Below are 24054 nucleotides of genomic sequence, written 5' to 3' on the forward strand. Positions count from 1 at the left end.
TCATTGTTTGCTTTCCCAAGTTATCATCAAAATTTTTTTCCGTTTGCCTTTTTTCCTACAAAGCTTCACCGCCAAAGAGGTTGCTTGGCCGTACATTAGCAAGTCGTTCAAATTTGACAAAGCATCATCTCGTTCTATTTACGTTATCTCTGCCCTATGACGCAAGAAATAGTCTGATATTTCTGTTGTGATCAGAAAAGTGATCATGATTTCAAGAACTGACAAAGGTATTATTGTGAGGAACATGATGTTTGAAAATTCCTAACTCCAAAGGTAAAACTTTCCACGGAAAATCCTGCAGGTTGAAACTTTCCAACGAAAATGAAAGTATGAAAAAAGGAACTAGCTTGTTGCTTTTTACAATTGTTGGCCCTATTTCAACCAACTGATTTTTGCAAGACTTTTCTGAGAGTTGAACCAAGGAATAGTCTGTCTTTGCTACCACTGTGACAGCATAACGCCAAGTCATCAAGCAACGTTGAGTGACTCCAAAGTATTTTGAAATACTTCCGTCATTTCCTGCCGCCACTAAACTTTTGAGTGCAAGGAATCTAAAAAATGAAAACTGCGGCTGTTGTTGTTTGTTAGGAGGAAAGGGATATTGTCTTTTTCCAAACATTCACAGCCTTCGTAGACTGAGTGTCGTTGTAAAATAGCAAGTGCTTGTTACGTTTGGTAGAAATGATGACAATAAATGACATTTCAATAGAGCTTGTTGAGCCTGAATCAATGCATCAATGCTTGTTAGTTTATCCCCATCAACAAGGAATTGTTGGCACAGTTGCAAATAAATGCAGCTAGTCGGCAAATGGAAATCTGCTGACCTCTACAGTAGCCCCTGAGGTCAACTTCTGGAGCTTGTTTGTAAATTTGTCTCCAAAGATGCACGTTTTTTGCCCCCCTCTTATTTATTTTTGTAAACAAAATGAGTCATACCCAGTGTTGCTACGCAAAAAATTGCTAAATCTCTGCAAGCATTATTCAAATAGAAGCGTTATTTAAAAGTCCCCACACGTCTCTACGTAAAATTTGGCGTTGATTAGTCAATGAAGTCCCCCAAAATGAAGATTTTTCTACTGCGTATACGTTTCATTTTCAAGTAGATAACTTTGGAGCATATCAAAGGCGTACTGTAGCTTGATAGGCCACAATCAATCTGTTCAATCGGACCATGTTTCAATTAGACAACTCGCTTATTCGGCTGGGTACTGACGTGGCCCGATTAAGCGGAATTAACTTTACAACAAAATGCTCACCAAATCACAATAATACCAAGGCATAACAGAGAAAAGTAGAAAAAACGGAAATAAGCTTTTCAGATCATGTCTGATGCGAAGCAAAAATTTAGCAGGGAGTGTTAGGGCTTGCCCCAAAAAATATTGACAAATATAACCTTGATTGCTTTTTGTACATTTTCACGTCCAATAGTAATGAAGTTTTTCATCAAGATGCACACCTTGCATTGGACCAAGTTCATCCCGTTATAATTGGATTTCTCAAAACGATTGAGTGACAAGTTTTAGTTGAAAATTGAAGTTAGGATTTGAATATTTTTCATGCACCAGAGAAGAATTTCATGTTCAAAGTTTTTCAACTGGTGAAACCGTGCGTTCCTAATGCCACCCTTTAGGTTAAGCCAACAATAAACTACTTTTTTGCAAAAAGCACAAATAATTAACATGCTTTTTCTAGATCGTTGGAGGGGAGAGGCACTTGACAAAGCGCCCCAATCAAAATAGAACAAGTTTGATTGGCTTACTGTAAAAAACTAAAAAATACCATATAGGGATTTACTTTTCCCTGCAGATGTCCAAAAATCTCTATCGTAGAGACAAATCTCTACGCGTGGCAATGTTGGTCATACCATTTTCTGGACATGTTAGGCGAGAACATGCAGAATTCAATGCTTTTTTAACTTGTGATGTAACAAAGGCATGATACAGAGCACACTGATGACGTAACTATGCATTAATTCTATGATTATTTACACATTGCATGATACAATGGCTGTGAGATATTTATAAATACCGTTAACAAATCTTATTGCAAATATCATCACCATATTGGCAACAAATAACTGCACTAGAAACCGGACGCTTGCTTATTATTACCGGGCAGGAAAATGGTGTGACGGAACAAGTGATATTGTCAAGTCTGCACTTATAAGGAAATCCCACGTTAAGCCCCCATTTGATCCAAGTTGTACCAACAATTGAACTTACTGGTTCGTAGCGACAAGGAAATCCTGACGTAAGAAGAATTTCGTCATGTCACAATACGTTAATTCTTAGGTGGCGTTGTTGGTTTCGAAAGTTTCGAATGCACAGTAACGCGTGAAAATGTGAGGTATTTACGCCGAAGATAATTAATCAATGTTTTGGGAAAAAAACTTCATAAATTTAGTTATTCTGACACTTGACACATTCTTTTATAAAAATCTTTACTGAAAAACCACTGAAATAGAGCACACTCAAACACGAGAGTAAACTTCAGGAGTCTGCTTTTCACCCCCCTGAGCTCATGCGCAATAACTCAATAACTTCAAATCTGTGATTGTCAGAGCTATGTAGAACAACTGTTGCAGACAACAACAATTTTCATTGTTTCGGTGAAGTTTTGCTAAATTTTCTTAGGTTTGCAAGTACAGCAATACAATACTAGTGATGTGATGGCTTATACAGTATATGATATTTACTTGCTGGTTAATTGCAAAAAAACAAGTTGAAAATACGAAATTACGTTGAAATGACGTGTTTACTGTAATACTAGTCCATGAATGAAACAATGGAGGTGATATGGTGCAAGAACGAATGTAATATCTTCCTTTCTTGAGGAAATTCCTTGTTTAAAGTACAGTAAAGGCATACTACTCTCTTCGTAAATATTTTCCTCAGTCACGGTTTCATTGCAGCATCGCCTATAGGCTACTGTTGCTTCGAAACTAGAATTCCTACAGTTGCTGAGTGGGGCGGTGTGATAATCTTTTGGGCGTTCATTTACTTTGCCAAATTTTGTCTACTTTTATTTAAAACAGCCTTGGGTGCAGTTCAACCAAGTCAACAACTTGGGTGCAGTTCAACATTGTTCAACATTGCAGTTCAACCATTGCAGTTCAACCGAGTCAATTCTATTGTATGCATTTTTGTGATACAACTAATATACTGTACAACTTAGTTAAATGTTACTGGAAAAGTGAATACTCAAAAAATGGTCACAGTATTTCATTAATATTTATTCATTTATGGTAGAGTAGACGATACGAATTTCATAAACATGGCCTTGGCACATAGGCGTAGCCAGGGGGGGGGGGGGGCGAAAGAGGCCATGCCTCCCCCAAAAAAATTTTCAAAGTTTGGATTCCGAAGTTGAACCCTTTGTTGAAAATATAATATAATTTATATAAATTTATATCGTTTTCCCAGACATCTGGCTATTAACACCCTCAGGACTTGTTTGAGACACACAGAAAAACACCAATAAATTTTGCAAATTGTAAATCGCGCAAAGTTTACGCGATTTACGCTTCTTTTAACTAATCTGTGGAAGCAATTTCAGAATCGCTTACTCTGTTGGGTTTTTGTGTAACTGAGTTTTTTGTGTTCTCTAATTTTAGCCGCAGTTTTTGCCCGTTCGTGTGTAACAGCCACCTTTAATAAGTTAATAGCTGTTTATCTGCCTATAAATTTCATACAAATATTACCCTAAAACTGTTTCCAGAAAGCGCTAAATCCATTATTTGAGTGTAATTTTGCAAAAATTTTCCGGGGGAACATGCCCCCGGACCCCCCTAGAATACGCATGCCTTCGGTACGCTCTAACCCCTACCAGCTTTATTGCTTCCCTTGCTCAACCCACCAGGATACGCCATTGCACATCAGGTGGAGATGTCTTAAATCAAACACTTTGTCGTTCTCTTCAATTCATCAAATATTTGCCCCCCCCCAATTTTTTGTCTGGTTACGCCACTGCCTTGGCAGCAATGTTCCAGTGTGTTGATTATACCATCGAGAATGCCTAGTCTTAGAAACTGAGCAGTGAGCTCTGCATAACCAAACACCCATACCCGCTACATTACGAGGCGCGAAGCTCCACTTTTCTGGACATGCTCAAAGGGTCAATATACTGTTCGACATGTTTATTAAAAATTGTCAGTGGCTTATCATCAACAAGAAGCTAACTTTAAAGTTTCACAGTTTAACGTGTCAGAAATATGATATTTTATAAATCATAAAACATTGGTAGGAACAGTAGGCTGATGGCTGATCGCCGTGAAGTTCCATCGCAGCTCAAATCAGCAAGGGGGTGGAAAGTACTGAAGGGTTGTATGACCATTTGAACAAGATTCTGTTATTGTCATATGTACCAAAACGAAACAGGAATGTCCTCATGGTGTCGTCTTCACACTCTTCTGTTTCCGTCACTGACTCTCACAGAAAACCTACAGTTATCATGGATTATAACAAGCATAAAGGTGGAGTTGACACTCTTTATGAAAACTGTGAAGACTTCGATTGCTTGAGGAAAAAAATCGTTGGCCAATGGTTATTAATTACAGTTTGATAAATGTTGCCAGTAACAACGCATTTCTCATAATGAGAGACAATGGGAAAAATAACAAAAAACAGATTTTCTCAAACAACTTAGCTTTGCTCAACCGCATGTCAAAAAAAAAAAGGAAACTGGATGGAGAAACTAAACTACTTGCCGAAAAGTTGGGGTTCATCGATGCTGCTATTTCAAGCACTTTCAATCGCACAGTTCAAAGTATCAAACGGAGAAGATTCTACAGATATGCAAAGCATACTCGATCTGCATGTGTCACTTGTAGCCGCCGGGTTTGCCTATGACACAGAAAACTTCAGAAAAACCAATATTGCTTGGAATGCTGAACAAATTTGTTGTAATGCTCCATGTTTCGTCGTTTTTGTGTTTGAAATACACGTGGTAAAACTTCGCTTGTTAAGATTTCTTTGCATTTTATCTGAGAGCTAGTAAGTTAAAACAATGTCCTGGGTAAGAAGCAAACCTCCCAATTAACATTAATGGTTGTTTTGTTAAGGTTTTATCAATATCAAATCATTTAAAATAACAACTTCACTTTGAGACCAGCGCATTTGTATCGAAAAATATAAGGAAATGCCATGTGGACAATTTGTCAACATCTGTGCCGATTAAGTTACCTAAAATCCCTGCTAATAAGGGTTAAAGACCAAAGCTGCAGGTTAACAACTTTGGCCGATGCTTCTGTTAGTAAAGAACAAACAGCTAACCACATAACTATCTTTGGATACCAAATCCATTTCGTTTCCAAACGAATAATCTGCCTTACAAATGGTACGGACTGAGTAGGCTATATGCTACTGCACTGACTAAAAGCTTTTACTAAAGGTAATGAATGAGACATCTCGCCAAACTACAGTCTACTGAGATCAAACATTCTGTTTTGTTCAAACCATAAACGTTGTAGCATGGACTTCTAAATAGTAGCACCTGGACTGGACACTCAGTGGTCAACATGAGGCCAAACAGTTGGTACAACAGTTGGCCAACAGTGGGCCAACAGCCTAGTAACTAACCCTGTTGGCCAACTGTTGGCCAACTGTTGTACCAACTGTTTGGCCTCACGTTGACCACTGAGTGTCCAGTCCAGATGCTACTATTTAGAAGTCCATGGTTGTAGCACTTGCACGATAAGACCGATCGGAGCAATTACGAAAACTTTCTACAATGGAGAAGCGATCAGATATGTTTTTAACAGTTTGATCAGCCTATACCTTGTTACAAATGTCTGCTTAAAAATGCTCTTTTCGTTACGAAACTAATGTTTTACGTTGATTCACGTTGCGTTGATGCACACGATATTGTTTTAAACATCTAATTAATAAATTTATTTTGCCAATGTGCTTGAATTATTGAGCATGGTTCATCCGCTGAATAACTTGAAGTTTTGAGAATCAGCAAAACAAAGACTTATTTGTTCTCATGCGTCCAATAACTTACCCGTGTCAATTAAAATAATGTGAGAAACCGTAGCTTAGAATAATAAAAATCTGTATTTATTCTAATGTCTGCGACGCATTGAGCCAATTGAGCCATTGCAATAAAACAAAAGTGAATCTTTTACAAATTTGTCGCTGGAAAAGTTGGCTCATAATCGTAAATCAATTATAAAAACTTTTACTACTTGTGTGTGCATATAAGCCCAGTAGAAAATAAGTTTATATCTTCAAATTTATATTTAAAATAATAATAATATATTCCTTCAAATTGATTTTCTTATTAATTTTGATTGAAAACCGACATTTGTTGAACAGCTTGTTGAGAATACATCATTTATAGTGTATTTAGTTTTACGACTGACTGCGGGACTACGAGGTGCAAGGTATAAGCTACCCTGTCCATCACTTTCTGTACAATGATGCCACTGCAAATGTTTTACAACATAGAAATTGAAAACCATCTACGTTCGGGTTGAAGTTGGTTTTCATGCACGCTAGATAAAGGATTCCAAATGTTTTAAATTTCCATTCAAGCACTCACGAAATTGAAACAACAAAATAAATGGCGGCTGCCAGCTGCTGAAACCTCCTACTCATATCTAAAGTCATGTATTGCAGATAAATCGTGAAATGTGTCCCAGAACGAAAATCTATTGCTCTTAGCGACTTTTGCAAACGCAAATCGAAAGATATTTAGCAAGAAAGTGTAAATGACAAGCAAGAATGCATTTCGGTTATTCTCAAGGAAGTTGACTAATGTGAGTTTTAATAATTGGAAAGTAACAGGGATTTTTGAGAATATTGTTGACTCAGTAGAATCTGCAGCATGCTAAGATTTTCGTGAGGTGATTCAATTTCGTTTTCTGTGTTTTATTAAATCGATTGCATTTAAGATTGCTTAATTAAACAGCCAAGAATACCCCGATCCTGAGTAAGTGATGCTGTTCAAGACAAACATATCAAAGAAATATTTTTATGTCTACAACATATTTGTTGGAAGATATTCTTTTGCAGCAACTGCGTTCCAAAATGGAATCCTTGTCGAAACGATGCGAGAAAAGTCACAACCCGCTTGCGACCTAGAAGTAATCATCTTCGGCTCGGCGTCTGGATTCCTGGTCGAGTACTAACGATTTTAAAAGCGGTACGGATTGTGTTCTTTTTTAACATAGCTGCAAAGCGACAAATACCAAATGTACGACAAATGTTATGAATAAATCGCATTATTGTTACAGGGGACACAAACTCGTTGAAGTTTTGTTTTCACTTGCACTTTGTTGATGATGCTTGCTGAGGAACGCAGATTAATTGTCCGGACTATCAAGCGCCAAGTCATCACATCTGTTAGGCATGGTCATTGGTCATGCACAGATTTCCTTGTGTTACTGTACTAAAAGTTTTTGCGGCATATGACATGAGTTCTTCTTCACCCAAAACATTGTCTTTTTAAATTGCTAAACGTCTACAGACTGAGTTATTTAAAATCAAGTATCCGCAGAATCACAGTATGCTGCCAGTAACTTACCATTACCAAAGGTGGTAGGCCTATTGATTTGCCAGAAGATGTTGCAACAGAGCAGCAAATGATTGCAGAGATTGCGTCACATCGAAAGTTCGATCAAGTTTATGCTAGCTTTGGTCACATTGAGGACAATTTTACAATCGGTCTGGGTAATACAGAATTACTGATATCACCTTTGTCTTGGTCTGAGATACATCGCCACATAAATGGATAATTGCATTAGTCTGAACCGCATTGTGACATTATATGGTGACATTAAAAGTAGAACAAACTTCTATTGTCACTTCGAAAGCAAGTAGCGTTAAGTTGGAAATGCAGCACGTATATTTCCGAGCATTGTTAAGGGATTTACCAAACTCAGTAGTGTTGAAATTACTCAAAGGTTGATAAATCAGGCAAAAAATAATGTTGCACATCTACAGCAGCATCATCGTCAATAATGTTGCACATCTAATTATTTATATATAACAATTTTCACACTTTCAACAAGCATTCAGATATACATTTTTCAACTCCTAAATAGTGAAGTCGTGGCGAACGCAATGCAATGCAAATTTATAATCATCATAATTCTTTATAAAATAATGTCCTGGTACAGCATCTACAAAAGTACAAAACTAAGATGGCGTTCTTTGTGTTCTGTGGTTGCTGATTGTTATTACATAGATGTTGGTGAACACGCCCTTTATGATGTCACAATTTTGAAGACTTACACACAGAATACTTCAATGTTTCTAACTGAATGCTTGCGGAGGTTTCTTGTATCGTCCCTCTATAAATAAAAGAACAAGTACCCACCCACGCTCAATGGATGGCCTCCCACCCACGCTCAATGCATGGCCTCCCACCCACGCTCAATGCATGGCCTCCCACCCACGCTCAATGCATGACATTCTTAGTCAATTTCAGGAGCAAGAAATTTTCCAAGTGATCAAAGCAAAGATGATCAATCATTTAGATAAAACAGCCGCCATTGCATGCGAACTGTGATATTTGTACAAGTTAAGGAAGTTTGAAGATGCTTCTATTTATAGAATTGTTGCAGAGGTGGAGAGGTGATACCTCACTAGTTCTAACTACCGGCCCACGCTCTTTCAGCCTTTTGCTCAAATCAACTTTATTATCAAAGCACATACTGTACTTGAAGCGATGGTGTGTATGAACCTACGCTCATTACAAAGTGCGAAGCAGCATTCAAACTAACATATTGCAACATGACAGAAGTTTAGCTATAAGGCGAACACAGCTCATCAAATATGTTTGAGTCCGATCTAAATATAAATTTACCATTGTAGTGCTTTAATTGAACTTCTGCAACGTTTTATGAATGTTAATATGAGTTTACACTTTATACAATATTGAGATTGTGTCACGCTTTGGGTGTCATGAGGCATTGAAGTGACAGTAATCACTAATCATAGATGTAAGTATCAAGCTTTCTTTGTGAATTTTGCATTATCAGTTATCATTAGTTTAAGACAAAGAATGCAGTTTTAAAGGTGTTTCTTACGGCAAAGTAGAATATAAAATGAAGCCTGGTTTACGACTAAGTTAAAGTGTAATTAAAGGAACGCCCAGCGTTGAAACCTATCAACTTTCTTTGTCCAACGCTTCTTTTCATATTTGATTTGTTGATAGTGTTAGAACCTTGTCCTTCTAAGGAAGGGAATTTCCAGGATTAAATGACCTTTTGAGAATTTCCTGTTACCGGTTTTGCAAAAAAATTCCGGAATTTCTTGTATTTGAAATTCTGCCAATACCAATTCAAAAGAATTTTTCCAAAATGATGCACTTTTAATTTTTAGCACAAACTGCATCCAAAATTGCAAAGCGCCAAATAAAAAATTCGCAAGCTGCCCGATAAAAGTAGGTCAAATGGGATTATTAAAATTTTTTACTAAAAAGAAACACTGCGCTGAGTTTTCCTACAGTTATCATACGAAAATTAAATAATGCAAACTTGCTTGCTTTTATATTGTACAGTAAGCTATAGCTTTTAGCTTAGTTAAAATTAAGGAAAAGAGTTTGTTTTGTGCTGGCCATTTGCTATTTCGTTTGTAAAAATAAAATTTCTCATAGTAATATTAAAATTGTTTAATTTTTCCTGGATTTTAAATAAATTAGTAAATCGATAGCTTCGCTGGCCTAGTCTCAGAATTCTGTCAGTCTAAAAGAATGAAATTACTTCGGCATTAAATCTGGTTACAATTCTTCCCATCTCGTGGTAGACAGTTTGCGGCCGCCATAGGAATGATAAATATTATTTTATGAAAGGAAGTTATCACAACATAACATTTTATTTTCTTCTCTATGTGTGCGAGATACAACATCAGTAGATCTTTACATGCTTTTGTACCTGGAGGTTTGCATGAATTTACGGCTGTCATTGCGTAGCAATAATTTAGGAAATCTCTTGTTCTTACGTCATAAGCAATTTTTGCAATATCGGTCCACAAATTATTTTCGTCAGATTTGCTTCTGAACCTTTCACGGTGCCGCATTGTGATGAAGAATAATTGCAAAATCAAGAAGTTCTTTTCATCACTCACCGATGACGTGGAAACATTCATTGTGTTAAACTTCTGTGACTCGTTTGTTTTATGTTATGCTGGGAGATCCATAGACGTCTGCAAGCGTTGAATCAACGTAAAAATGACGGATTTTGCTGTTTAGAACTCGGGTAAGAGTTATTACCATGTGTCACTGATGAGTCAGTCAGAATTAAAACATGTGAACAAAATTTTATTTGCTGACGCATCACGTAAATTTTTGTGATGATTAAAGTACACGGACTTAAGACAGGTAGTTTCGCTTGAGCAAATAGTTTGTAGATAGTCAGTTTAAAAATGGAAAATTGTTTTGTAAAAATTTCTGACCCACTTCCGCGACCCACAAATGCACGTTCTGTAAGCCCCAGACAAGTGTGACGTCAGGCCACGCCAAAAACAATGCAAATCTATCTTTCAGAGAGAAGGAGTTTCCGGGTCAGTGATTGCGTAACGCATTTCTCAAACAAGGGAAAGGTTTCATGGATGAATAGTTTGTGTGGTAAATTAACTGCCCATACACAAACATAATACAAAATTCCCTTGCACAAAATATAAAAGGTTCATTCTAACAAGTCACCGTTAAGCGATTGTAGAACGGCAGCGAGGCGGCTATATCCAGAAACTACGTTTAATGTTGTGTGGCATGTTGCAGTTTATTTTAAGCAGTTTTGTTTTAATTTGCATCTTACGTTGCTTGCTATAGAAGCAACAGCAACAATTCAATGATGTTGTGTTGCTTGTTCATGTGCTGCGCTTGTTCATTAACTACAACTTTGACATTGAAGCAAATGGAGCAGCTTTGTGTAGTGCGTTGTATATTGTTAATGCATCGAATGAAATCACAAACTAAAGGTCGGTTACATTCAGTCAGCTTCCGTATCGCAGCTCCGGTCATCTGGTTACGTCAAAAAAACAGCTAATTCTTCAAAACTACCTTGTTCACGATTGTTCTCTGGTGGGCTTAACATACGGTATCACTGTTTCCAGACGTTGCCAATCTTATAATAATCTTTTACAACGCAGCAGAGTGATTTGAGTCACATAAGGAAAATGTAAATGAAAATGTGACGCACCGAGTAAATGCTTATAAAGATACCCCCGACTTGTTATGGATAGTGGATAGAAGCGTCGTCAACAAACGATAGAAGCATCGTAGTGGAGGTAGGATATAGTTGCATCGAACAGCAGGCCAAGGTTAAGCCAATAGGAAGTGTTTGCTTAGATTGTGGTTCTAGTCACGCTGCTATCATAAAGTGATTTTCCATTTGTGCTACAATAGCCTTCTGCAAATCACGTCACTGCTGCGCGTTATTTTGTCCTGAGGAAATACAAAAAGCTGCTCAGGATTGGCTTCAAACTATAGAGGGGGGGGGGGGGGGTAGATTGCATTGCCCTTGAAGTTAGTGAATAGAGACATATCTTCTCGGCTATAAACAATGTTGCTGTGGCAAACGATTATTCTCATCACTAATGTTTTCTAAATGAGTTTCTTATTCTATAATGTTTTTGTTGGATTGGAATCATCTTCATCACTTCACGGGTCTTTGTGGCATCTGTTGATAACCATGACCATGAACTTGGTTTGATTTTGTTTATCTTGCTTGTTTAACAACAAGATAAGATAATTTATCATTCCAACTACAGAAGTACAGAGATGTATTTTTTGTTAATATCAAAATTTGTAATCCAAATCTCTTCCTCATTGTTCCAACTTCTGTGTTTGTATTTTTTCTACTTGAGCAATTTATTTTCTTGTGCTTCCAAAGAGCTAAAGACAAGAAATGTTAAGTATGCCAGCAACAAAAAGCGCCATTCTGACATTGATTCACTAGAGCAGGGCTCGGCATCCACCGATCCATGGCCAGGTGTCGGTCAGTGAGGAATTTGTTAGCACACCTGGCAAAACAAAGGCATAGTTGTTATAAAATTTGCAAATTCTTTTTGAATCAACTGGGTTAGGGGTAAAGTGTAAATTTCATTTTTAAGAATTAGCAAACTTTTGCTGCGAAAAATACTCAAACAAACAAAAAAGGGTGAATTTCATGAAATTTTCTTCAAAAGCAGCAAAACAACAGCGACCAACACAATATTACAAAGTGGGCTGAACATAACAAGCACACTGCGGGGTGTCATTGACTATCATAATCCAAGTAGGGGGCATAGTTAGGGGAGCCAAGGGGAAAATTGCCCCCCTCCGTTCGAAATAGTTTTAAACAATAATGCAACCGACTAATGACAAGCTTGTAAGAGAAAGCAAAGTAGCTTACCGTAGTAAGGAGATTAATTTTTTTGATTAAATTCATTCGGTATTTAGCTATGTAACACTCTTGCTGCTAATAGTAGTAAGAGGCAGTGATATGCAATTTTGTTGTTTAACGTTTTGCTTACCGGTAGCCGACTTCCTACTGTAATGGCGAATGTTTGTTTCTACGTACGGCGTGCACCTCAGATCTAATATGAACATTAGATAAGTGAAACTAAAGCCCACCATTGAAACTAACGTTCTAGGTCTACTCCCTTTATTCTTAGAGCTGATTTGGATTTATGTAGCCCTAACTTAAATAAAATTTCAACCTCTGTTACAGCATCATTTGACAAAGTTTCACTATTAATTTAGGTTGAAAGTGCTCTCAGAATGTGCATTTTTAAGAGATTTTTTTTAAGTGTTTTAAGGGAGGCCCCCCAGAAGTTTCGCCTTTGGTGAGAGTCCATTGAGCGAAACCCAACCCAGCAGGCCCACTGCCTTGAGCAATAATGCTCATTCTCCCCCTCCCAAACTTTTGTGTAAGCCACGTACCTGGAAGCAGCTTATTGCTGCAAAATAAGTCTATAGGGCGTTCAGTGTTACAGTGATTGAATAAATTGAAATAGACATTATGTGGAATGTGCATTTGTGCATGCTCCAAACATATGTGTTTTATTGAACTCCGGTCAGCAAAATAATGCCTGCCTCAAACCAATCCGCAGTGCGAAAAAGGTTGCCGACCCCTGCACTAGAGAGTGACTACACGCTGAACGGGAACTCAAATAGGAAAGTTAAAATCGAAAATAAAAACGTAGTGTGTCAACATGATTCAAGATGCTTGTCCTAGTCGTCAGTGGATTGTTAAACATTTTCCAGTCATTCGTTCCTGCAAGACTCGGTTTCCTGCAACGACATCATTCAATATTTTATCAACGGTTTTACATTCGCATGACAAACTGAAGGTACTGTAATCGCTTCGTCTTCTCAAACCCAGTGTGCATACATAGTTTGTGTACTTACCAGTCTTTTGCAATTATTAGAGGTTGTTTTCAATGATAAATTGATAGTTAATTACCTTCCAAGCCTGCTTTTCAATGGAGTCAGAATGTTTTCTAATTATATGCGCCATGCCATAAGAAGTGATTTTCATTTGCCCTTTTGAAGTTATCAATTTTGGGTCAATGTTACATATAATTGCGGCATATTATCCTGTGACACCAAAAATTTCAACAAGTTGGAAATTGAGAAACAATATCAATAAACTTTACTTTAACTCAGCAGCTCAATTGCAAAACAATTTAAACTCAAAGATTGCTTTAAAATTCTAAATGTAAAAACAGCTTCTCAACAGAACGTTTAGCCAAGTACTCAGATTCCCGCCCGAGAACCAGCTGGGCCATGGCCTCTCTAGACTTGCCTCATCAAGGCGTAACCGTTTGCTCACTGGTGTTGGATGCTATGGTGCAGACATATGGCGCTGGGGCTTGGCAGAGAGTGCTGCTTGTGAGTGTGGTGAAATGCAGACGGCAGCCCACATAATCAAAGATTTCCGGGTATACGGACCACCTCATGGTATGGAAGGCCTAGTTTCTATCGATGACGACACGAGGCAGTGGCTAACCAACGGATGCCCTGACATATAGCGACAACACGAGAGAAGAACAGAACGCTGTAGGCTAAGCCTTAGTCTTGTCAGCTAACATGAGGCTAGTTATTCGAAGCGTCAACAAGTATAGAGACAAGCCAGAAAAAAATTCCAGAAAAATGCACCAACAGCTGAAATTTGTATACAAGCACGTAGCATGATATTAAGGAAGTCCAGTTTCGAAAGCAAGTTAACGTCTACAACAAACTCACTCTTCCTGGACTAAACAATGCTCCAGCAACCAAACTTTCTTTGTTTGCTGGAAACTGTTCTCTGCAAAGCAGAGAAATTGCAAAGATAACCAAAAAAGACTAGTGACCACCATACCCAGTAGTTCGACGCAGTGTAAATATTGACAAGCAAACTTGAAGTAAATGCATGTTTTGTCCCAAGAAACTATTAGAGAAGTTAGCGGTATTGAATTTCGGTACTTTAGGTTGGTACTGCATGCTCTGCTATGAATTGAGGCTGAATCAAATAACAATTTTATAATTTAAGCTAAATCCCAAGCAGACGTTTATTTCAATTCAAAAGATGACGTTTAAGATGTGAATTTAGTGAAAATAATATAACCCACACACCCTGAACTCGTTTGTGTTAGATCAAGGCTATGTACAACTGGAAGTGATTGGACAACGCACAGTTTAAGCTTAAACCTTTTCGAAAGCTTGAAATGTATTTGAAACCAAAACCAGCTCGCATATCAGAGTTTCAAATAGATCAATCTAGCAACCGCAAAGGCAAAATTTTGACCTATGATCGTGTGTAGGACTTCATTTTTGTAATAGAAATGTCTAACTAGAAACTATTGATTAATACACTATATACTATTTAGTATAAGTGGTAACACGATGTATAAATGCAAATGTACGTAAATATTACATCTTTCAATTGCAGTAGCGAGTTATCTTCCCCCAAAACCTACTTGAGTAATCTTAGCGGAAATTTGGCAATAAACTTTGATCAATGAGAATTTCCCACAGGTCTGATTATGGAAATCCCCTCAAACAGGACGTTTGTAAAACAAGCGATTTCATGAACTCGATCACTTTCTTGACATAAAACATGAAATTCAACATTCGAAATTTCCTTGGTTATCAAACAAACAAGGTGTCATGCAGACGGATTTCGTAATCTTTTATTGCCAATAAATATTGCAAGTAAATTGGCAAGAAATGACACAGCATAGGTTTGTATCATATTTAAATAATTTTTATGAGTCGGAGAGACAGTGAAAAGCACAATTCAATATCGATGTATGTGGGAGAAGATAAAAAGTTAATAAAAACAAGTTGTTATTTATTTAGTAGGTTACAAAATGTTCAAGAAGTTAAACTTGGTGTTTGTTTAGACTTTAGAGTGTGGATTATTATAATCGCAAGCGTTTTTGTAACGTCTTTAAAACTTTATTTTCTTTCATGTTTTTTAATGCAAATCTGATGAAAAAACATGGCAATGTTTGTTGTTTGCCAGCTTAGTGCAAATACCACCGGGCAAAACTTTTTCAATTTGAAACCTGGAATTTTTGCTCTTGAACTAATCATTCTGCCGGAAAATAATTTTGAATTTGGGAAATTTCAGCCACAATTTTTTTCCTTTGGCTTCGAAATATTCTTGCATCGGGTTTTTTGGGCAAAGTCAATGGTTCGATATAAATGTCATACTTACTATAATTATGATTTGTGTGATAAACATTATTTCCAATTGTCACATTGAGAGAACAATATAAGGAGGTTGAAAGACAATAACTATCAGAGCTAAACGCTGCACTACAGATGATACCAGAAATGATTTATCGGCCTCGATTTTTGCTTGAATTAAGATTGGCAATATTAAGCAGATGAAGTATTTGCAGAGATTCAGAAAATGTGCCTGCAATAAAGAAAACTTAAACGCTTTGCTTTTAAAATAAAAGTTTTATGAAGTAAAATTTTGCGATTTTGAACACCATTTTTTAAACCTTAGTCATTGTGCCTTTTCCGGGCACACGAGGTGCTAATTGTAATTGTTATTGCTTTAATACAAAAAGAATTATTAACACATGCAGGTTGCCATGCAACAAACACGGTATGGTAAAACATATAAATGACTTTATGCATTTCAGAAATACGTTGCTCCTTGTTTGTAGAATATCGTAATAATGCAGGTTGTGACTACGACTCTTTTGTGCTTTGTTGTGCTGCTGGAAATTTTCATGGCGCAGTCAGCAGTAGGTGAGTTACCATTGTGATGAATAAACTGCAATCTACAAAATGTATAGAGTGCGTACAATGCTTTTATTTTGCATACTTTTCAAATTTTTCATTTTAGAATGTGTATAATGTAGCTTTTCCACAAAGAGAATAACTTCGCACATTGTATACTTCAAAAATCAACTATTGTACGTTTTTACTAAAACGTACCTTTTAATAATAATAATTATATTTATTGTAGTTCTACAACAGCTAAGGGTTTTTAACGGCAGGGATCATTTTAAATTTTATATCAGGTTTACGACATCATCACATATTACCCCACTTATTCTAGCTGCTTTATGCAAGAAAGAATATAAATGCTAATGTATTTAAAGTTTTCTGTTTGACCCGACCTGGAATCGATCTCAGATATACCAGCACCAGAGCCGAAGGCGAAACCACTCGGCCACTGAGCATAAATTAACTTTACCATATCATTTTCCGAAGATCGCAGTTAGGTGATAAATAATTTGTATGCAACTCTTGCAACCATAAAAACTCTTCTGTAAAACCCGACCTGGAATCTTTGACTTACCAGCACGGTAGCACTAGACCCGAAGACTAAACCCCTCGCCCACTGAGCTTGCTTTGGAGTGTAATGCGTTTCTTCATTTACATTTACTCTGCGTTGCTTAATACTTAGCGTTGAGAATTATGTGACGTTTATAATTGTTGCGTAATAATTTGAGTTTCATATTTACAAAAGAGATTGCGTCCAATTGCATTGAAGAAACGGCGCCTTTGGAAGACAAACTGAAGGCATTCATTGGGTGGCCATACGCACTTGATTGCGGCGTCTTTTTCCAGAGTGAAGATTATGGTGTTTTCGACTTGTACGAAGACCTGGATTACGACTTTGAAAGTGACGTAATTGTAAGCACTCATCTATGTAAATATAAGGACAAAGTTTGTGTAAATGTAAGAACAAAATTTACACTATGCTGAGCTTTCGATTTGTTAGTCAAGCAAAGATAACAAGTGGAATTGAAGTGCACTATACTTTCTCTTCATAGCAAGCACAATTAGCTACGATAAAATTATGCGCATTTCAATTGATTGGTCTATGGATAAGCGTTGTATGTTTAAATTGGTTATAACGTCACCCAACAATGTATAGACGTAACGAAAAATACACTTCCTCGAATTTGTAATTACGTATCTTTTGTGTAAACTTCCTGTTCGTCAAGCATACTCGATATCTTATTTTGCACTGATTGTTCTGCTTCGACATCATGCACGTCATAACTTCCGCGTTTGTTGCTTGTACCTTTTCTATACCTCTGCTATGTTTGGCAGATATTGTTTTTTCTTGTAATGATCAGAATTAACAAAAAACTGAACTGAAGTGATTGTATGTGGGAGTTGAATTACTCTCGGCTCTCGGCCATTATTGCTCAAAATGTGAATTTGACAACATAAGTACAATTGTGTTCGATTGCCATGTAACCATGTTCTTATGCCAAGCAACTTGTATATTGCAGTGTGAAATTCGCGATGGAAATGGCGAGTTGCTATTGAATTCATCTTCATCATTTGATGCCCTTCAGTCTAATGGCGAGGACATCGGAGTTATTGTTCTTCCCGATCTTAAAGCAGATGACAACGTGAACTTTAATCTAACTCTCAGAGTAAGAAAATAACACAGAAAATGCACTACCAACATTTTCATGTTCTCAAAATGTTAAAATGAGTCAAGTTAGGATCAAAAACATCAAAACCAAACAAACTGACTTATCCTTATATTAGTTCAACTTGACTGCCAATGAAAACTGCTCACAACTAGTAAAGGGAGTGCTTGTATTTCGTACAACATGTAGATTGTAGGTGAAAGGACAGCGGCAACACATTTATTGTTTCTTTAAACTTTGCTGTCACGGCCTTTATGAGTCGTTAAAACGATTGAACAGGATTGTTCTGCAAAGGATTTCTCATTGCCAAAATAATTATTTTATCTACGTATGGACTATGTAAGGCTTTATGCTCTGTATGCTCTAACCAAAAATTGAAATATCATTTTACAACCAAAAATTACAAAGGATAGTGATCACTGCATGTGTCACTGCATTTGCCACTGCATGTGCCACTGCAAAATATGCCACTGTATCGTGTCTGATTGAATTAAATTGCATCAGCAGTAAAATGGATAATACAAAGAGCGAAGTTCAGTGAGCTTCTGTAATCGGTTAAAACTTCGCTACTCCTTTGAATAGTTTTTACACTTTTGTACTGCATTTTTCAAAATTGCGCATAAAAGTCAATTTATGGTTTTACTTGAAAAAATTGCAATATATTCAGCTCCTGAATGTTTGAGTACAGTAGCTACTTCGAGTTTTTTTTTCGGTTTTTCGTAAAAAAGGGCCAATGATTCTTTCAAGAGTCAGTTTCATTTAAAAAAACTGAAGTGAAAATATGTAATAATTTGTTAGTTTAAGGTTTAGATTAGTCATGCCACAGATGCAATAATTTTTGAAATATAAGCATTCATTTTGTTAAAGTTTGTTGTCAGGAGTTAGGGTCATTATAACAATTTCAAATCTTCAATCTTCGTAGGTCCCCACTATATCGAAATGTCTCCACATGAAAATCAAACTTCAACTGACCGAGTTTCGAGAACAAACATGTCAAGACTCTCTCGGTGATGACCTCATGTCACCAATTCCATCTAGCCGTGGGCATCTGAAGATCTTCACTTGCGAAGGTTAGTTGGAAAATGTACTGTAGTGATGAAAAAATAATTTGTTTTCCCAAATATGAAAATGGTAAAGTTAATTTTTAAAATAGTGAGCAAACAATAAAATAATTGGAGACGAAATAGAACTCAATTGTTTCAGGTTCTTTAGCTGATATTTTGAGAGATAATAATAGTTCCTTGAGATGTACAATTAATTGTACATGTTTATGAGAGTTCGTATTAGCTAAATACATTAGTTTCATGAGTTAGTACCATGCGAAGATGCTATGTAAAGGATCAGTGGTTCAATTCCACTCATGAAAGGAGAGTTAATTAATGCTCAAACCCAACTTTTTTAGGCCCAGTTATCTTCTAAACTTATTAATTGTTGTCATGTTTGGCCATTTTTCTGCAGCATAGTTGTACATTGAAAGGTTCCGCTTACTGCATTGAATAGTAAGCTGGGGGCATGCAAAAAGATGGTCCGTTGTTCGTATCAAAACGTTGAACGCTTATCATGTCAAAATGACGCAAAATTCATTAGGCCACGTGTGGACAATAATATTGTTATCTGATCATTTCACTACATGTAGTCCAGTGTTGATTATTTAAATTAACAATGAGTGGCTAGTCCAAGTGAGGCCTTCCTGGATTAAAAGGTGCTCAAGGTCAGCCCATAATTCTTCATCAAAGTAACTGTTCATTAAACTGATTGTTCATATTTTTATTTGTTTTATTTTCATTATGTTTGTTTTTTTGCAGTACCAAAAAGTGTGTACCCAAAACTGAATTCTATTGAAAACAAGAATGAATTTGTTTACCACTGGACAAGGAATTGCTCAGGACTTCCCACAGGCGTTAAGGTTTATAATGGTAACACAACGGTGAGTTTGATCTCAATTAAAAATTGATCACAGATTTAATAAGGCACCCTCTTCTATAGTAAACGTACAGTGCCATCCACACTACTAAAGTTTGCGTGTTAAATTGGATTTTATATGTTTAAAAAGAGAAGAAAAAAAAGGTCTTTTTAACTAACCTAGAAGTCTTTCATGTTTAGCTGCGTATCCCTTCTTTGACCTTTGACCAAGGCGGCATCTACACCTGCGCTGTAGAATACAAAGGAATGACTAGATATCTATCTTCCGCATCTGTATGCGTGGAACGTGAGTATATATTTTTGCTTTTTATTTTAGTTGATTTTAAGCTTATATAAATAATTTTCCAAACAAAGATAGCTTGCTACTTTTTAATCCATAAATTGAGTAACATTAACAGTTTGAAAGACATTTTTCAAAAATGTTGTTAGTCAAGTTGCAAAGGCTACGTGCAAATGTATTCGTGCTAATAACAATGACAGTGTTAGTTTGACTAACGATGTCGCTTGTGTGTTGGACGCCGTCCAGGTATCTGGGTCAGTGCCGGGCTATAACGAACCTAAGATAAAATAAAACTTGGCTCGTGTTTTGTCTAAATTTGTATTTTCAGAATCTATGCCTTGGTATTGCTAAATGACTATGACGTGTTAATGGACGTGTAAATGACGCGTTTACTGAATGATGTTTATAACGTAACATGGTCTGAAGTGTCAAACGCTGTATTGGCAAATTTTGCATGATGTTTATTCATGCATGACCGTAGGATTGAGTCACTTTCACGCAGCTAAATGTCCTTGCATCTATTGCGCTACACTTTTTGTTTACAGTAGTGTTGCATTTTAAAACAAGTTGTAAATTTGACAAAGTTGTAAAAATATCCAAAATAAAACGAAAAAAAAGGAAACAAAAAACATAGTATGCATAGCAGTGACGCACGATGACCATTTTTGTGGGTGTTCAATTTTTTTACGAAGTTTCAAACACATGCTCGATTTGTGCAGGGACTTTATATCATTCTACATTAGTTATGATATAAAGAGCCATTGAGCAAACTACAAACCTAATGTATGTATAGCCTGCTCAAACAAGTGAACACCCAAAAAATGGTTGTGGTATTGTACAATATATATGTACACAACACATGATATTATTGAAATGTGTTATCACTAAAGTGATGAACAAAATTATGTCATCCAGATTCACAGACCTTCGTGACGCCTTCGTTTGTTTGCAAACAATCAGAATACTACGAAATAGTGGGAGACAACGTGGTAATTCAATGCTTTGCTAATTTTGGCACTGGCTCTATTTCACCAAACAGCTTCTATGTACATTGGAAAAACGTAAGTTTGCAGTTTAAAACTTATTTTCGACTAAAGTAATTATGTGTTGACTTTGTCTCTTTGCCTTATACAAACTTTGTACTTGTATATTCTACGAAGCATTGGTTTTGCTTTTTATTAACCCTTCAGTTTTAGCTGCTTTGAACTAGAAATTCAATAATTTAGACATTGAATCAACTACTTGTAAGCAGAAACTTAATCAGTGTACAAAAAAATCTTCCCCATCGGTTATGAGCCATTTGAAATCTCCCACTTTTACCCCTTGTTCAAAGTTCTGACAATTGCGCTTTGCAACGTCAGATGATAACTCTTCAAAAACTAAACGACATTTTTGATCAACTGACTGTAGCCTATATTTAGCACCAAGAAAATGAGACAACGTCTTTGATTTTATGTGGAAAGCCTACAGAAGTGGACTCTGCAGTTGCTTCAAAGACATCTTGCACTTAGTACGTATCGGGTTCTTTATTGCTTCACGTAATGTTTAGATAGGAGTGATAAAGAACTTTGAATTGCAATTAGTGACTGGTTTAACGATGCTTTGTTAGTTTCCGGTTTATTTTTGATTTCTTGATTTTTTTAACAGCGTATCGCTATTTTCAAATAAGTTTTATCATTTCAGCAAGCTTCCTGAAAGCAAATGTTACTTCAGTCCTCCTTCAGATGAAGAGCGAATTCCTCCTCCTGCCCTACTTGAAGTTGAACTCATTATAAGGTGTGCGCTTAGATCATTATAAACTTTTCAAACAATTGTGACGCTACAAGTAAGTTTTGATTCAAAAGTTCATGAAGTGAAAATCATTGTTTTTTTGTCATATCATATTTTCATTGTTTTTTCAGAAATATTCAGCTATCAGATTTTGGGAGATATGAATCCGTCCTTGGAGTAATCATTGAAGACAGCAGCCGTATCAAAACGAACATAACGGTTATTCAGAAATATAAAGCTAGTGCACATAAATCCAGTATTCCTGGTTTGTCGTTCGGTGTTATAGCGGGAATAATAATTGGTGGAATTATATTTATAGTTATAACACTGACTGCTTTTATCACTTGCAAAAGAACAACTATCCAAAGACCCAAGAAGTTAAAAGAAGAAGAAAGGAAAGAAAAAGAGATGAACGTTTGATGGGTATTATGCATGAAGCAAGTTTGATTGAAACAGGAATGCGCGAACCACACCTGTTTGCTTCTTGGAGCTCGTGCATGTGTCTATACTGTCTAAGAACATGTGCTACCTGAGATTATTTGTTTACGTTGTGGTTACATTCGAATATATCGTGAGAACGTTATTGTTACCGCGTCTCATGTAATACGCGTAGTTTGTCAGTAAAGAATAAACTCACTGCATTTATTGCAAAGTATTTCTTGTAGATTGTTAGCAATCCAAGTTTACAGTGCACAAATGCACAACCAATAAATATTGCTCACACATGAACAACCCACAATACACAAGCTATGGTCTCATGGCATCACATCTCGTATGTGTCCAAGTACTACTTGGCTTTTCACAAACCCTTAAACTCTTTTCTGCAAACCCGTTTCTGTTTCACGAATTTGTTTAACTTGCCTACTTCAAACAAACTTCATCTTCCACACCCAATTTGGTTGTAGTTAGTATTTAGGTGATAAGGTCTTATGTCAAAACAATAGATTCAATGTTTAAAAATGGCTGCCACATTGGCACCCAACCAATCGTATAAATGTTTAAGCTTTGCTGTAGATTGTTCCAAATAATTTCCATTTCTTTCGGAAAAGTTGCAACAAAATAGTTGTCAGCTTAAACCATGATACTTTTTCAATTTTCTTTAGCCCATTGTGTTTTTGAGTAAATTTACTTTTTCTTGTTTTATGCTTTGTTGTGAAACCGGACGTTTAATTAGTTTTTAGGTTTTACTTGTTTATGATTTTAGTATCGACCAAGGGCTGTGATTTTGTTTCAAGCATGTGGTGTCAGACTTGATCATTTCGAACAGAATTACTTTATCAAGTTTGAACCAACGAAGTATTCTACGAATAGTGCGGGCGTCTACAAACAAGCCTACTTGTACCTTGCATCTGTGCTTCTCAGCCCCCTGCTACTAGCGTGTGTAATGAGACAAAATAATTTGCTGTCCACTAGAGTGGCAAATATTTACCGAGAAACAAAAGTTGCTTTTAAAAGTTGGAAGATTTTTTGAATGAGGTTGAAGGAAGTTGCGTAGTTTCTGAAGACTAAAAACGGACTGGATGCAAGAGAATTTAGTTTGTGTTTGAAGCAACTCTCTGGATATAGGATAAGCCATAGTTGTATACAAACTCTGAAAGGAATTTTCTTGTGTGTTATTATGCCACTGCCTTGAATTACCATGTTTGCTGACTAGATTTGTGCGCTGCATTTACTTTCACTACTGTTATAATTATTCATCACTTGTTTCACATTGCTGTGAGAATGGTCTTTCATTCACCTGTTTCCTCAACTTTGTAACGGGGGCAATGCCGACAAAGCCAGTTTCGATGCTAAAATAATTAATTGAAAATGCGAAGAACAAAACATTTATTCCCATTGTAATCGCCGTATGATTATTATTTGCACAATAGTGTCATGGTTAAATTCTTCTTTTGTAGTTTCCTTGTGCTTGTTTTAAATGTATCATATTCTGTTGTAATATCATGATTAACGATCTGTATGATCTATGCGACTATGGCTGATGCACGGTTGATGTCAACAGTAATGCCCAGTCCTTCATCTTTGGAATAAAGTGGAGTTCAAATATGAAGATTTCTGGCAATAAAAACTATTTTATCAACATATTTTGTTCATGTTTAAATCTGCAATTCACAGTTGAAGGCAAAAAAACCCAACAAACATGTTTATTGTTTATTCTTCGTGTAATCTTATAAACAAACCGTAAGATCAAACAAAACAGCACAACAACTTGTCTCTTGAATCATGTTGCCCTAAACAACAGGGCGCATCAAGTTTGAA

The 24054-nt window shown here is 36.5% G+C and overlaps 1 protein-coding gene across 1 annotated transcript; it reads left to right on the plus strand.

Moving 5' to 3' along the window:
* The first annotated feature begins 15975 nt into the window (after window positions 1-15975).
* On the plus strand, window positions 15976-23938 carry LOC145770432 (uncharacterized). The gene is made up of 10 exons (XM_082582075.1): window positions 15976-16173; window positions 16901-17067; window positions 17676-17822; window positions 18745-18892; window positions 19628-19749; window positions 19926-20031; window positions 20941-21086; window positions 21447-21535; window positions 21709-21801; window positions 21927-23938. Exons 1-10 carry the CDS (start codon window positions 16101-16103, stop codon window positions 22213-22215), a joined length of 1380 nt encoding a protein of 459 aa, XP_082438201.1. The 5' UTR covers window positions 15976-16100; the 3' UTR covers window positions 22216-23938.
* The last annotated feature ends 116 nt before the right edge of the window (window positions 23939-24054 follow it).

Source organism: Aplidium turbinatum, chromosome 5, assembly GCF_918807975.1.
Source record: "Aplidium turbinatum chromosome 5, kaAplTurb1.1, whole genome shotgun sequence".
Lineage (NCBI taxonomy): Eukaryota > Metazoa > Chordata > Ascidiacea > Aplousobranchia > Polyclinidae > Aplidium > Aplidium turbinatum.

What these genes read in the sequence shown, in the direction of transcription:
- LOC145770432 (XM_082582075.1), top strand. Translation starts at nt 16,101, where the DNA reads ATGCAGGTTGTGACTACGACTCTTTTGTGCTTTGTTGTGCTGCTGGAA. An exon ending in CGCATCTGTATGCGTGGAAC is followed by an intron (nt 20,032 to 20,940) that starts GTGAGTATATAT and finishes TATGTCATCCAG; the next exon opens with ATTCACAGACCTTCGTGACG. An exon ending in GAAGTTGAACTCATTATAAG is followed by an intron (nt 21,802 to 21,926) that starts GTGTGCGCTTAG and finishes TTGTTTTTTCAG; the next exon opens with AAATATTCAGCTATCAGATT.